Source organism: Carcharodon carcharias, chromosome 17, assembly GCF_017639515.1.
Source record: "Carcharodon carcharias isolate sCarCar2 chromosome 17, sCarCar2.pri, whole genome shotgun sequence".
NCBI lineage: Eukaryota > Metazoa > Chordata > Chondrichthyes > Lamniformes > Lamnidae > Carcharodon > Carcharodon carcharias.
The window spans coordinates 74,068,255-74,084,335 of record NC_054483.1 but is presented as its reverse complement, the minus strand read 5'-3'; the positions used below and the strand labels follow the sequence as shown (position 1 = coordinate 74,084,335).

The following is a 16,081-nucleotide window of genomic DNA, read 5'->3' as shown; positions in this document are numbered from 1 at the left end:
TCTGGTCATGTGATAGCCAAATGCAGCGCTGCTCTCTGCAAGAACTGCAAGCAGGAAGGGCTCCAGACAAAGAACTGCAAACAGACTAAGTGCTGCAACCTGTGTGATGAGGCAGGTCACTTCTACAGGACCTGCCCCAAACGCTGCCTCACTTATGCACAGGCAGCCAAAGCCAACGAGGGGGAAGCAGAAGAAATGCTTCATGTCACTAGTACCAAGGACACTTGCAACACTCCAACCACCATGGCCCCCAGTGAGAACAATGGGACAAAGGAGGACACAGAGAGAGACAAGGTGGAGGAAAAGATTGAGGCAGCAGACAGCCAATCGACAGCACTGGTCCCTGAACCTCCCACTCCTCAGGAGAGCGAATCAATAGAGAAGGAAGCAGCGGAAAATTAGCAGGGGAAGTGGCAGCTGGTGAAGAGACCCGAAAGGAAGAAGGGGCTAAGAAGGGACCAAGCCACTTCCCAGACAAGTGGCAAGAGGCGTCTCCCATCCGACACGGATGACAAGGGCAGCTGCTCTTCAGACGAAAAAGTGCCAGGGCGGCACCTACAGAAGAAGCGGCAAAGCTTTAGGGAGTTGAAGGACGAGATATCCGAGCTCTAGAACATTGGAGACAATGAGGAGACCAGCCCACAACCCGAAGAGCTCAGTGCACCCCAGCTCCGGGAAGCCAGGAGCAGAAACGCCCAGAGGGCTAGAGGATTGGATAAGCTTCTCCAACAAAGAACATTTCAAATCCCGTTCTCTGCATGAACCCCCAGATTCCACCTGAGCGGAACATCTCCAATGGGGAGGTTCAGGACAGTTTCCTCAGCCCATCCAAAATGAGGCAATTTGTGAACACTATGGGTATGAAGGAGCAGACCAAGGGTCTGGAACTCTCAGAGACAACATGTTTGGTAAGAGACTAAATGCTTTAAAATGGGTGTAAAGATTGTATCCATAAATGTGCGTAGCATTAAATCTACTACATGATGTGTTGTGACCTTGGACTACCTTGCCAAGATCAAAGCTGACCTGTTGTTTCTGCAGGAGTGTGCGATTCCGCACCTCAGCTCCTACAAGCAATGGTCACGATGGTGGTCCCATGGGCCATCGATCTAGTTGGGCAGAAACGACTCTCGTTCCTCCGGCCTGGGTATCCTGCTGCGGGGTGGGGGCAACTTCACTGTCTCTGAGGTTAAGGAGGTGGTGGGCGGGCTCCTTCTCGTAGCAGACGTAATGTACAAAAATGTTCCACTCCGGTTAATTAACGTGTACGCTCCGGCACAAAAGGGCGAGCGGCTGGCGGTCCTTCAGCAGCTCCCACTGCTGCTGGCGACCTCCAGGCCGGTCATTCTGGGCTGGTGACTTCAACTGCATCATCGATGCGGCTGGACGATCCAGCAGGGCTGACAGCAGATTGGACGCTACGTCCAGATCCCTGATGGAAACAGTAAAGGATGCCAAGCTGCACGACATCTTCAGCAACCCTGCAGATGGAGCACAGCGTAGGTACACCTGGTCGCGGCCAGACGGGTCCATCCGTTCCAGGATAGACTTCCTGTTTGTGTGCCGAGCGTTCGCAGTCAAATCCACCGAAGTCAAGCCGGTGTTCTTCTCTGACTACTGCCTCGTACTGGCTGACTGCCACTTAGAGGAAGACCAGACGGTGGGCAGGGGGTCATGGAAGCTAAACGTGCAACTGCTGACCCCAGAGAACATTGAGGAGCTCAAGAGGGATTACAAAGGTTGGAGAACCGTGAAACCCCTCTTTGAGTCCCTGACACACTGGTGGGAAGCGATCAAGGGAAACATCAAGAGGTTTATCATCCTCAAAGGCATCCAGAAAACTAGAAAGGAACACAGGAAAATGTCCCGACTCCAGAAAAGCATGCAGAATCTGCTCCGGCTGCAGTCGATGGGTGTCGATGTCAAGGAGGAACTCCAAGAGGTGAAGAGCCAGCAAACATCGCTCTTTGCCTCAGAGGCCTCCAAGATCATCTTCCGTTCCAGAGTCCGCTCCGTAGAGCAGGATGAGACGTGCTCACGTTTCTTCTTCCAAAAGGTACACACAAAGAGCTCTGTGATCAGCAGCCTGAAGGAAGAAGCCGGCTCAGTAAAGTCATCACAGTCCGACATTTTGAGGATCAGCAAATTCTTTTATGCCGGATTGTATGATGTGAAACCCACAGACAGCACGGCATCCCAGTCCTTCCTGTGCTCTATCATGGAGGTCTTAGACAACTGTACACGGGAAAGCCTGGACAAACCGCTAACTCCTGACGAACTGACTAAGGCCCTTGAGTCCTTCAAGAAAAGTAAAACTCCCGGAAGCGACGGCTTGCCGGCGGAGTTCTATTCAGCTCTGTGGGACTGGATCAGCCCAGACCTGCTAGAAGTGTACGAGAGTATGCTCCTGGCCGGCAGCATGTCAGAATCCATGAGGAAAGGCATCATCACCCTCATCTATAAGCACAAGGGGGAAAGGGAGGAAATTAAGAATTGGCGACCCATTTCACTGTTGAATGTGGACTATAAGATTCTGTCCAAGGTCATCGCCAATCGGGTTAAGTCTGCGCTGGAATTGGTGATCCACCCTGACAAGACCTGCACAGTGCCAGGAGGAAGCTCTCTAACAGCTTCACGCTGTTCAGGGAGATGATTGCCTATGTGCAGGACAGGGATTTGGACACCTGCCTCATCAGCCTGGATCAGGAGAAGGCCTTTGACAGAATATCGCACACCTACGTGGTGGATGTGCTCTCCAAAATAGGGCTTGGGGAGGGAATTCGCAATTAGATCCAACTGCTCTACACTAACATCAGTAAGCGCAGTTTCAATCAATGGGTGGGAATCAGATAGCTTTCCTATTAATTCTGGAGTCAGGCAGGGCTGCCCTCTCTCCCCTGTCCTGTTTGTGTGTTGCATAGAACCCTTTGTTGAGTCCATCAGGAAGGATCCGGGCATAAGAGGAGTGATGATCCCAGGCAGTGGAGGCACTCAGGTCAAAGCCTCCCTGTACATGGACGATGTTGCCGTCTTCTGCTCAGATCCGCTGTCGATGCACAGACTGATCCACATCTGCGACCAGTTCAAACTGGCCTTGGGAGCCAAGGTAAATCGTAGGAAGAGCGAGGCCATGTTCTTTGGGAACTGGGCTGACCGATCCTTTGTCTTCTTCGCCATCAGGGCTGATGGCCTGAAGGTGTTGGGGATTTGGTTCGGAGGGACCGGGGCATGTGTTAGAAACTGGAAGGAGCGAGAGTCTATGGTGCAAAGAAAACTGGGCATGTTGGAGTGACACTTCCTCTCTATTGCAGGTAAGAACCTGGTCATCAGGTGTGAGGCACTCTCGCTGTTGTTGTACGTGGCGCAGGTCTGGCCCATTCCGGACTCCTGCAAGATGGCGATCACCCGAGCCATCTTTCGCTTTACCTGGGGGTCGAAAATGGATCGTGTCTGCAAGGACGTGATGTGCAATCCTCTAAATAAAGCGGAAAAAAACGTGCCCAACATCGCCCTCATACTGATGGCCATCTTTGTGTGCGGCTGCATCAAGCTGTGCGTAGACCCTCGGTACGCAAACACCAAGTGTCACCACGTGCTGAGGCTCTACCTGTCCCCGGTGTTGCAAAGGATGGGTCTGGCCACGCTGCCGCAGAATGCTTCAAGTGGTTGGACCGTACCATACCACCTGTCACTCGTGGAAAAATTTATGCAGACAAACATCTTTGACCACAAGTCCATCAGGCAATGATCGGCACGTAACGTCTTAGAGGCCCTGTGGGAAAAGGAGAGGGTGGATCCTGTGGGATGGTTCCCTGAGCAGACTGTCAAAGTCATTTGGCAGAATGTTTCATCGCCAGAACTTTCCAACAAGCACCAAGACTTAGCTTGGCTGGTGGTGAGAAAGGCCCTCCCTTTCAGATCCTTCCAACACTCCAGGAGTCTCACCCACTCTGCACATTGCCCTCGAGGTGGCTGTGGTGGGGTCGAGACCGTTGTTCATCTCCTTGTGGATTGTGCCTTTGCAAAGAAGGTCTGGAGAGAGATGCAGTGGTTTCTGTCGAGGTTCATCCCGAGCAGTTCTGTGACACAGGACTCTGTGCTCTACAGGCTGTTCTCAGGGGGACACACCGAGACAAGCATCAACTGCTGCTGGAGGATCATCAACTCGGTGGAAGACGCTCTTTGGTCTGCCCAAAATTTTTTAGTCTTCCAGCGCAAAGAGTTGTCCCGAGTGTTGCGGACTGGCACATTCCAAAGTCCAGGACTACGTACTGAGGGACGCATTAAAGCTTGGGGCAGCCGCCGCAAAGGCGCAATGGGGAAGGGTCGCTGTCAAGACTTTTCTGCCATAGGGCACCAAGGGACTGGGAACTGTTAAGAGCCCCTTGGCCTGTACAGCTCAAAATGCTTGTCTGCAAATGATTGTAATATTCATTGATTGTATTGATGCACCTCGTGATACATGTTGTAAAAGGTGAACCTGATTGTACGTTTGTGATGGTGACTTTGAATTGGTTTGGAATGTTCTTCCAAATATTTTATGAATAAAGTATACTTTTCCAAAAAAAAATGTTTGGACTGATGATTGTGTACTCTGGGGATCTCTTCTACTAGTCTGCCAAACTTAAAGGGGTCAGTGGGAGGTCTCTTGAATAGCATTGCATTGGATCATTAGGCGCACAACTACAGCCATGAGCTGACCCAGGAGGCTGCAAGCTAAAATAATGGCAGCTGGTTTTGTTGGAGGGCGAAAGATGTTGAATTCCCTCCTGCACCTTGCCTCACCACGAACACAGAGCTGAATATTTGCACCTACCCCTTTGTAAGGGAGTGAAAATCGCCACAAAAACCAAGCTGCCTCCTCTTTGATTTGAGAGTGTAGACCATTCTCCCAACCTAGCCCCCAGGTAGGTCTCATTTCAGTCACTTTTTTCTTGAAACCAAGGAATCATTGAAACTCATTACATCTGTAAATTGGGTGAAAGAAGAATGAATTGTTACTGTAATTTCAAACAGAAACAGGATCCACTCAGTCTGTTACAAATCACTTGCAAAACTGTTTACTTTGAGAGCTGAACAATAAACACATTATGTAGTACGTGACTTTTATGGGTGTGCTAACAGCTGGACTTTTGTCTGAGTCCAAACTATTCTCGCATTCTTTTTTACTATTGCTTTGCAACACGTTGAGTGAAGAACAGTGGTTACAGAAGGGCTTTCCGTGGACTTCAATGGAAATAAAAATCCATTGAGAGATATAAAATATGCTGTCGATTTGCCATTACTGATTTTACACTATTATAGAAAGTTAAAATTACCCTCAGTTTTAAAGATACAAAGTCAGAAAGTGTTTGAACTTATAGTGTAGTCAGATCTTTGTTGGTCGGCGCAGACACAATGGGCTGAAAAGCCTCCTTCTGTGCTGTAAACGCCGATGAGTCTATGGGCGGAATATTGCGCTTGTCGGGCAGGCATGCGTGCGCCCGACCCGAGCGAGCATAAAATGACGCACGATATTTTGGTTGGCGGGCGCATGCTGGAGTGGGCGGCACACTTGCTAACAATTAACAAGCCTATTAAGGCCATTAAAGTAACAATTGAATTAAATATTTCACTGGCCGTCCAACCTTACGGTTGGCAAGCAGGCAAAAAGGCCAAGCAGCCTTTGGATTTTTTTAGGAAACCTCATCCACGGGCTGGATAAGGTTTCCAACTGCAACGAAAAATTAAATAAAAATGTTAACATTTCATTCATAACATGCCCTTGCTCATGTGACAGTCACATGAGAGGACATGTCTTTTAACATTTAAAAATCTTTGGTATACATACACAATCGTTTTGGGGACAGAAATGGCAGTTAATTTATTTACAACACGATTCCACAAACCGCAATGAACTGAATGATTAGTTAAAATGTTAATTTGGTGTTGGTCTGGGAGGGATGTTGGCCAGGACGCTGGGAGAGCTCTCTGTGTTTCTTCAGAAGGCTTTATAGGATCTTCAACATTCACGGGAATAGGCAGAGAGGTCCTCAATTTAACAGGTCTTTCACATGACAACACTCTTTTACTTTTGCACTGATCAGCCTAGATTGTGAGCTTGTAGAACTGGGGTGGGGATTTGACCTATAATCTTCTAACTCAGAGAACAATGTGCTACCAGCTGAGCCAAGTTATTTCTAGTGCCACTTTAGAATTTAATAGCAAATTTGATAGTGTGTCCATTTTGGTGGCCCTAAGTCTGATCCAACTTTACACATATAGAAATTCTTGAGAACTTTTTTAAAATGGCTTTCACAACACAACCATGTTGAAGTATTAAACCTGTTTCTTCTTGTAGATGTGTCAGAGGAATAACATATAAATATGCAGCAATCCAGTTTTTCCTAATCCCAAGGTTTGAATTTTCACTCCTGACTTCGGAAAATTCCCACCTCTGCAAACCTGACTTGGAAGAGAGTGCCCCGACTTGCCAGATTTTTACTCCGTGGAAGCAGGTGCTAACTGGAGTTGGGCCCACTGATCCTGCAAACAGTGTGGAGGCAGCCACAAGAACTGCTTAGTGCGATGGCAGGCTGCTTAAAAGGCCCACCTCAGTGCTCTTGTAAAAAAAACAGTAAAACAAAAAACAACCCTTTAGCCTCAACCTCACTCCCCAACAAACTCTACATGGCCCATTCAAGCCAACTCATGCCCCACACCAGTTCCCCAAAGCCCTTCAGACCCTCCATGCCAACGTATGCCCCTCTACCCACCCCCATGGCTCTTTATAGCCCCTATGCCAACATTGCCAACCCATGCCCCCACCCACCATTCTTTGCCCTTACACCCTCCATGCCAACTCACCCAATTTCTACCGTAGCCAGAGCTCAGGGACCATGGTGAGGTAAAATAAAATAAGTTCTGAATATCTATTACAGATTTCATGAAATTAAAAAAAAACACTCTCATTAAGAAAAGCCTATTCAATACATTTGAATCCATTCCAAGTACTTAAGCCCTTATAAAACAAATATTTGTATTCATAGCCCCACATCAAAGTCAGCTAATCTTTTTATAAGCACTTGGAGCTGTCAATCAAACTGTGAACTTAGACACCACCACTGTGATAATGACAGGTTGTAGAAGCAGTCAAGCAGCACTAATTCTATTAGGATATCTTTCAGGCTTATGTCAAACAACCAGTGAAATTGCAAGGACCGATTCTTTGCAACTGCAGGCTTTTTTTTCAATCATTTAAAGGACAGGAGATTTAAATACCTTGACAGCTTGACAGTTCCACAGAGTTTATCCACCTTTTACGCACGTTAACATCTACTGTTAACAATCCCAAAGGGGCACATGAATTCTCCAAAAGGGTACCTTACCTCCCAAGAATTCTGCTAGATTTAGACCTTTTCCTCAAATGTGTGAAGCCATGTTTAATCGGGTTTCAGAAACCAGGATGACCAAAATTGCTTCTATTTGAAGGCAGCTGCACTTTTATCTGGCTTGGCTGCCAATCTGAGAGGATTTCTGTGCTATGTGAGTTCATTTAGTCCTTGTAACTGGCTGTTACAATTTTTCAGATTTTATTAATATAACAAAATACCTTAAAGACTAGGTTGTGGATTGCAACTAAATATAAATCACTACAAAGGTATCATCAAATTTAATTTATAAATATGCTAGATGTATTGGAAGTAACAAGATGAGTAAGCATAGATATTTTAAAGTCATGATAGAAATTGTTACTGAATAAACATATTTCATTTAACCCTTTATGCTGGTTGCTTATTGTCAGTGAATTTATCAAATGAGGACATAGTGATGTTTTGTCGGAGCTGGTATCTTAACATATAATTTATCATGCAAATTATGTAACACCATAGTCAATAATTGAAACAAAATTGTCAAATAACTCACTCACCTAATATGGACATCAAGTACATTTTTGTACTACTTCTGGGCCTGAATTTTACCATTGGTGGGTGTGCACACAATCGGCAGGCCTGGGAGCGGTTGGGAAACAGATCTCCAACCACGAGCGGCCCCCGACCGTGATTTCACACTGGCTGGCCAATTAACTGCCAACCAGCGTGAAGCGCGCACTGAGAAGCTCAGCGCTGCTGGGGTGGGGGCGGGAAGAGGATGGGCGATGACATTTCCATGGGCGCAGGTGACTGCTGCGAGAAAGCTCCCTGAAGGCCAACAGGTACATTAGGGAGCTGCAGACCTGAAAATCTTAAAATAAAGTTTTAAAAACCAGAAAAAAATGCCCATGCATCACAGTCAGGCACCTGAAAATATACCTGATAAAAATGTTGTCCACAGATATGTATTTTATTTTTATTTCACAACGGAAATCTCATCCCGTCCTTGGATGAAGTTTAATGAAAATGTAAAGGCAGCCTGGCTGATTTGCTTGTCCGCCAACCGTAATGCTGGTTGGGCCACGAAAAATCGGAGACAATATCGCTGTTAATGGGCTTAATTGCCCTCTTAATTTTTGGTGGGCACACTTCTGACTTTTATTTGCGCCTGACGTCTTCTCACTCGATTTTATGTCTGATCGGTTTGGGCGCATGCCTGCCTGCGGGATGTAAAATTCAGCTCCTGGTTCTATGGTTAGTGTAGCGTTGCAGAAAATGTGCAAGTTCTTGTAAATGACAGCTAATGCCTGTCTACAATAAACAAGTTAGGCAATTATTACAATCAATAATTTCCATTTATCTATAATCTTTTTCTTTTATCTATAATCTCTTGAGTGAGAAGACCCTGAGTTCAAAAGGATTTGAGCTCACAATATTAGCTGACACTCCTGTGTGACACCGAGGGAGTTCTGCATTGTCAGATAAGTGATTGAACAGCATGTATACACATTTTGTTACAGTTTTAAGTGAGCTGCAGGTTTTCCAACGAAGTGTTGTGCATCTTTTGCCCTTGCCATAAACTCTGTATCCTTTCCATTGACTTCCTCCTGTCTTCTCAGCTACTATCTCAGGTTGAACTGGACTGTTGTCAACCTCAGTATTCTATGTGATCCTGAGTTGAACTCCCAAACTGTATCTTCTTCATCACAAGGGCTGCCTACTTCTACCCCTGTAACATTGCCTGTCTTTGTCCCTACCTCAGCTAATCAACTGTTCAAACCTTCATTCCAGTCTTTGTCACTTCTAGACCCCTATTCCAAAGCCCTCCAGGGTGACCTCCACTCCTCCACCATCCATAAACTGCACTTCATCTGAAACCCTGCTGTCTGTATCCAATCCTGTTCTAAATCCCCTTCACCCTAAAGCTCCTTAATCTACATTGGTGCCAAGCCCCCACAGCCTAAATTTTCTCAACTCATGTTTAAATTCCTTTCAAGTCCTTTTCCCTCTATGTCTCTACTTCTCCTCCAGTGCTACACTCTGCTCTCTAAACTCTCAAGTGCACTGACTCCAACCTCTTGTACACTCCCATTCCATCCTCTTATACATCATCTTTCATTCCTTTGAGTGTCACACCTTCAGTCTCTGAAATTTCCTTCCAAATGCCCTCTGCCTCCATACCTCCCTCTACCCCTTTAACAGTCTCTATGAAACCTCTGTAAAAGTTTCTACATTAAAGGCATAATGAAAATACAAGATCTTCTTGTATAAGTAGTAATATCACAGGTCTACCCCAAATGTTTCTCTCATTCACTTGAACATATCATAATTGACTCAGCTTCAGTTGCCAAGTGGTAATATGCTCCACATTCAAAATAATACTGTATGTGAAGGAAATGACTTCTGAGCTCCCTCTTTATCATTTTCGTACTAATTTACTAATTACTATTTATTCCACCTTGTTGCTGACTCACCAAACAGTGGAAATCATTTCTCATCATTCAAAATTTTGAATAGCCTTAGAAGGCTGCCCTTTAAGGTCCTCTGCTCCAGTGAACATAGTCCTCATCTATCAAGTCTCACTTCTTAAATATGTCCTTTCATTCCTGGGATCATCTTAGTAAATCTAAGCTAATATCTTTGCCATTCATGAAAACTGTCAGATTGTTAGTAAAGTCAACCAGTTCATTGATGTCCTGCAGAGATGGAATCTGCCGTTCTCTCCTTGCCTGACTTCCATATGCCTCTAGTTTCACATTATGTGATTAACTCCTAATGCCTCCCAGAGGAAATGAGAGATAAACAATGAATACTATATTCCCAGTGTCACCCACATCCCAAGAAGTTTCTTTTTAAAATAAAGTGCTAATCAGAGTAAAACCAGGATTGATTTTTACTTCTTTACCTCTTTCTCTCCTATTAAAAATACCAATACAGGTATAGTTTGAAGATACCCAACTTCGTGAAAGTTCTCAAATTAATGTTGTGTTTCTATGTGCACCGATACATTCACAATATCTGTCGCTTGAATAACCATGAGCCATGATAGATTCATAAGAGACAGGTTTTCTACACTTTTAATTCTGTAAACAAATATGAGATCATTGAATCTGTTCACTTAGCAACATTAGTATTTATAACTTTCATAATTACATATAAAGCTAATTATTATAAATTCCTAGTAAATATATTATTTCTTTCTAAGCCTTTGTTCTTCAGGATAATAACTTGCATCATTATCAGTAATTCAATTTATAAGTACTACTAAAGTTGTTCTATTAGGATTCTGATCATCTGTTTTTAACATATTTGTGTGTTCGTGTCATCTTTGAGAATGCCTTGTGCCAATCAGAAGGTTTTGTCTTTCACTGTATTCTTTTCGAGGATGCATCCGAGAGGCCTTGCACACATTTCTTCTGGAGGGTCTGATGCCGAATCCCACGGTGCCTGTGATGCTGCAAATGCTGCTTGTTCTGCCTCATTCTCCTCATACTTCTAAATGTGATGGTACAATTTGAAACACGATCACATTGGGTTAGAAATAAGTACCAAATAAGAGCAAATAATGATCCACAAACAATGCATCAAGAGTGTCATACAACATCAGCACCATGCTATTCATACATAAAACAAAGGGACTAGAAATTGAGATAGAGCAGGATTTTCAGCTGCCAAATTATAGTAATGCCAACCCCATTAAATCACCATTTTGGGTAATTGAAATGAAGGGCATGCATGCTGTACAAATCAAACAAGTTTGCGATGCCATTGGCTGGGGAGTGATGAGGGAGGAGATAGAAAGCATTTAGAGAGGCAAGAGAAACATCCCAATGCCACTCAATGGTCAAAATGCCAGGGGCAGGAAATCAGTTTGAGAGATATGGAGATCTGATGCAGCAGCAAAATATAAAACTTACTTAAAACAGAAATAGCAACTGTGGAGGAAAGAAGAAAGCTAAAGTTTGGTGATAGCAAGGAGACTTGAAAAGAGACTTGGAACTGAGAAAGAGTAATTTGGATTTTCCACTAAAAAGAAAAATGAAGCAGGAGGCACGGGCTGTTTGGAATTGGGTGCATGGGCACATTGTGGAAAGAAACGAATGGAACAGTGCATGTTTGACCTCCACTCCTTCTCCACCCTCCCTCCCCCAAACACCCCCCCAGTACTCGTTCGCATATCAGAAAGAAGTTTAATGCTGTCACCAGAGTAATCAAGGTAAACTAACTACTTCCCCTGCATATAGAACACTCCTTTATTACTTACAATCAGTGAGCAGAATTTTTAGCTTGGTGTGCTCCTGACCTGCTCAAACGTAAAATAGTGCGTGATGACATCAGGCAAGCATCCTGACGTCATCCTGGGCTCATGCGATATTTTGGTCGGCGGGCATGCGTGTAAGTCAGAAGTGCGTCGACCGAAAATTAAATTAAAATTAATTAAAGTTCCAATGAACTCAAGATTTACGGTTGGTAGACGGGCGAATCTGCCTGGTGGAGTTTGCCTTTTTGATGAAAGCTCATCCAAGGGCGGGATGAGGCTTCCGTTATTAATTTAAAAAAAATATTTGGACAGGATTTTCATCATCTATTTTTTCAGGTGATTGATTCTGATGCATGGACATTTTTTTCTGAATTTTAAAATATTTATTCATTACTTTTAAGTTCTTCAGCTCCCTGAGGCAGATCTCTGCCTTCAGGGAGCTTTCATTTAGCGCTCACCTGCACCTTCGGTCTGTCCGCAAGCATGACCCAGACCTCCCTGTCGCTTGGCATTTCAACACTCCACCCCGCTCTCTTGCCCACATGTCCGTCCTTGTCCTGCTGCATTGTTCCAGTGAAGCTCAACGCAAACTGGAGGAACAGCATCTCATCTTCCGACTAGGCACTTTACAGCCTTCTGGACTGAATATTGAGTTCAACAATTTTAGATCATGAACTCTCTCCTCCATCCTCACCCCCTTTCCGATCCCCCTTTTTCCAATAATTTATATATATTTTTCTTTTCCCAACTATTTCCATTATTTTTAAATGTATTTCCATCCATTGTTTTATCTCTACCTTTTAGCCTATTTCGATCCCTTCCCCCCACCCCACCCCCACTAGGGCTATCTGTACCTTGCTCGTTTGCTCGTCCTGCTTTCTACCCTTAATGTCTCCATTAGCACACTCCTTAGCTAATATCACCACCGTCAACACCTCTTTGTCCTTTTATCTATGACATCTTTTGGGCAATCCACCTATCACTGGCTCTCTATCCAGCTCTACCTTTCCCACCGCCCCACCCCCTCACCCCCCCCTTAAACCAGCTTATATTTCACCTCTTTTCTATTTTTCCTTAGTTCTGATGAAGAGTCATACGGACTCGAAACGTTAACTGTATTCCTCTCCGCAGACGCTGTCAGACCTGCTGAGTTTTTCCAGGTATTTTTGTTTTTGTCCCGCACTTACGTCAGTGCTCGCCCTCCTCCCGTCCCCACCCCAGAAGCATTGAGCATTGCAGCACGCGTTTCACACTGGCTGGCTGGTTGCGTGAAAGTGCGGTCAGGGGCCGATCAGAGTCAGGGATCTGCTCCCCGGCCACTCCCGGACTTGCTGATTGCGCCCGAACATCAAACTGAAAATTCTGCCCAGTGTTCTAGAGATGCAAGCTGAACTAAGGATCCCTTCTCCCATCACTTTGTCATCTATTACCTACCAATTCACTAAAACTTAGAGTACCTTCTATGAGACTCCTTAACAAATGGTCTCTGTTGCTAACAGCTCCTGATATAACTTTGTATATTGAATTGTTATTTTCAAGACTCTCTTTGATCAGAATAATTTGTCCCTAATATTCACAAATCTGAGAGTCCACGTTCTATTCCCTCAACACAGAACCTCCAGCTCACGAGATTCTGCAAAGCCGTATCTATTGTGGACATACTTATAATTTGCCTCCATAATGGTCCAACAGCACAAGCACAAAAAACATAGAAAATAGGAGCAGGAGTAGGTCATTTGGTCCTTCAAGCCTGCCCGCCATTCAATATGATCATGGCTGATCCCGCTATCCCAATGCCGTATTCCTGCACTGTATCTAATAAGTTTCAGAATATACACAATGGGCAGAATTTTCCCGTTAGCGTGCAGGGGCTGGCCCCAGATGTCCGCGTGTAAAATGACGCGTGGTGATATCAGGAGAGCGTCCCGAAGTCACCGCGTGCTATTGCGATATTTCACCGGGCGGGTGCGCAATGATGTTCGACCCGTGCCCGCCATTAATTAATGGGCCACTTAAGGCCCTTAACTCCCCAATCGACGCCGATTTTTCGGCGCTCGTGCAATCTTCGGGTTGGCGCACGGGCGCAATGGGCAGGCAGGTAGGACACATTTGTATAAACCTCATCCGTGGACGGGATAAGAAGGCTCACTGGGGCTGCGAGTGTGCACAGTCAAGTACTTATTTATGAAAGTTTTTCAAACTTGCCTGTGTGATCTGCAGGACTTCAAAACACATGCCAGCTGCTTTTTCTGGACTCCAACCCTTCAGGTCAGCACTCAGGAATCTTTTCTGGGCCTGCAGGTTTCAGGAAGCCTTCCCTTGGCCTGGGAAGGGGAACTAAACTCTCCACTGGAGGCAGCTCCTCTGAGGAGGAAGGGAGGGCTAGAAGGGGGAGAAGGCCAGGAATGCACATCCAGCCTCGAGGGGAGCCACCTTTGGGAAGACACAATGGGGTGCAGGGCGAAGAGGTAGTCCAAGGCAGAAGGGGCCGCAGAAGACACCACTATCCTGCTGCCAGGGTATACAATGAAGCAATGATAGCAATGAAGTAGCTATCTCAATATGTCTGAGCCAAAGGAGGCTCCATCTCTCAAGGGAGACAGTCAACTATATCTGTCAAATGATAGGGCCTCAGATCTCCGCTAACTGTGTGGGTGGACACCCCATGTCAGTGGCTCTAAAGGTCACAGTTGCCCTCAACCTTTATGCCTCTGGCTCCTTCCAGGGCTTTGTGGGTGATCTCTGTGGTGTCTCACAATCAGCTGTCCACACTTGTGTCAAGCAGGTCACAGACGCTCTGTTCAGGCATGCATTGACCTTCATCCACTTCCATTGGGACCAGGCAAGCCAGACAGAGTGAGCCAGAGGCTTCGTGGCCATTGCTGGCTTCCCCCGTGTCCAGGGTGCTATAGACTGTACACATGTGGCCATCAAGGCGCCAGCAGGTGAGCACGATGCCTTCGCCAACAGGAAGGGCTTCCACTCCATGAACGTGCAGATACTGTGTGATCACAGGATGTGATTTTACAAGTCTGTGCAAGGTACTCCGGCAGCTCTCACAACGCCTACATCCTCAGAAACTCCCAGGTGCCGGGGATCTTCAGTGCTCCAGCCCGGCTGGATGGATGGCTGCTGGGTGACAAGGGCTACCCCCTCAGAAGGTGGCTCATGATGCTTCTCCGCCATCCAAGAACAGAAGCTGAGCAGCGGTACAATAGCAGCCACGGCATCACAAGGGCTGTGGTGGAAAGAACCATCAGTCTTCTCAAGATGCACTTCCGATGCCTGGACTGCTCAGGGGGTGCACTCCAGTAGCCCCCAGATCATGTCTCGGTGATAGTGGTTGCATGCTGCGCTCTCCCCAATCATGCACTGGAAAGGGGGGATGCAGCGGATGATGAAGATGTCGACACAATGGCTGCGGCTGCACACAATGAGTCCAGCAGTGTGTCTGAGGATGAGCACGCACAGGGAAATGCTGAGGGAGTAGACGCTGACCCAGGGATACTCCAGGGAGGCAGGGACACCCGAGAGGCTTTAATCCAATGAACCTCCAGCTCACCCACCACAAATGGACCACCAGGACAAGCCTGGGCTGTAGTCTCGATACTCAACACCTAAGTGCAAAATCTGCCAGGTTAGGAACATTTACTAAGGGCCTTGTTAATAAAGCTGAATGTCCAACAAAGCACTCATTACAGTTTTGGAAACCATCCACATACAGAAGAAAAAAGGCACCCTCAGCCATGGTGACATATCTGAATTTAATATGTCAAGCAAAGCAACTTATTCCAAAAAAAAGACAATAGTGTTACAAAACAAAACAAATCATAAGGACCTCATCTCGGGCCAACACAAAAGCACCAGTGAAAAACTCATGGTGTACCTAAGGTTTTATGTTTTTGTTTCTGGGTGCTACGTCTGGGTGCTGACCCCCTCGCTGGGAGTGGCATCTGAGCCAGCCTGCTGACTCTGCTGTCCTATTGGCCTCGATGACCTTGGCAGTCGTCCTCTGGCCCATGGAGCCTGTGCTGGCCCCGCCTGGGAGGGAGCTGCCAATTCCACAGCTGGCATCTCCCCAGTCATCTCAGCCTCACCGGATGGTATGGTCACTGGGAGAGGGGCGAAGGAGCTGCCACCCTCATCTGGAGCGCCCTGAGAGGAGCCCACAAAGACGCCAGGCAGCTGCAGCACTGACGTGAGGTCGCTTTGAACCTTCCTGCTCACCGTGGATGGATGGGCACCGAGCTGGGAAAGTTGATGCCCAAACTATCTCCCACACTGGCACTGACCAGCTGTGGTCAATGCTGATGTGAGGGCTTGCTGGTCAGAGTGCATCCCCAGGAAGCCGTTATGGGTCTCCTGGAGTAGCCTTTCCATGAGAGTCACCATGAAGGATGCTTGGCATTCGGACATGTGACTCATTGCTTAGGTGATCGTCCGTTAGACTCCTCCAACACGGAGACCA

General features: G+C 46.3%; 1 protein-coding gene across 1 annotated transcript in view; it reads right to left on the bottom strand.

Moving 5' to 3' along the window:
• Window positions 1-10,406: 10,406 nt before the first annotated feature.
• The window catches only part of gucy2g (guanylate cyclase 2g), a 119,279-nt gene continuing 113,604 nt past the window's right edge, over window positions 10,407-16,081 (bottom strand). The window contains exon 25 of the mRNA XM_041209857.1: window positions 10,407-10,847. Coding sequence (XP_041065791.1) covers window positions 10,701-10,847 — 147 coding nt within the window. The 3' untranslated portion in view covers window positions 10,407-10,700. The remainder of the gene's footprint in view (window positions 10,848-16,081) is intronic.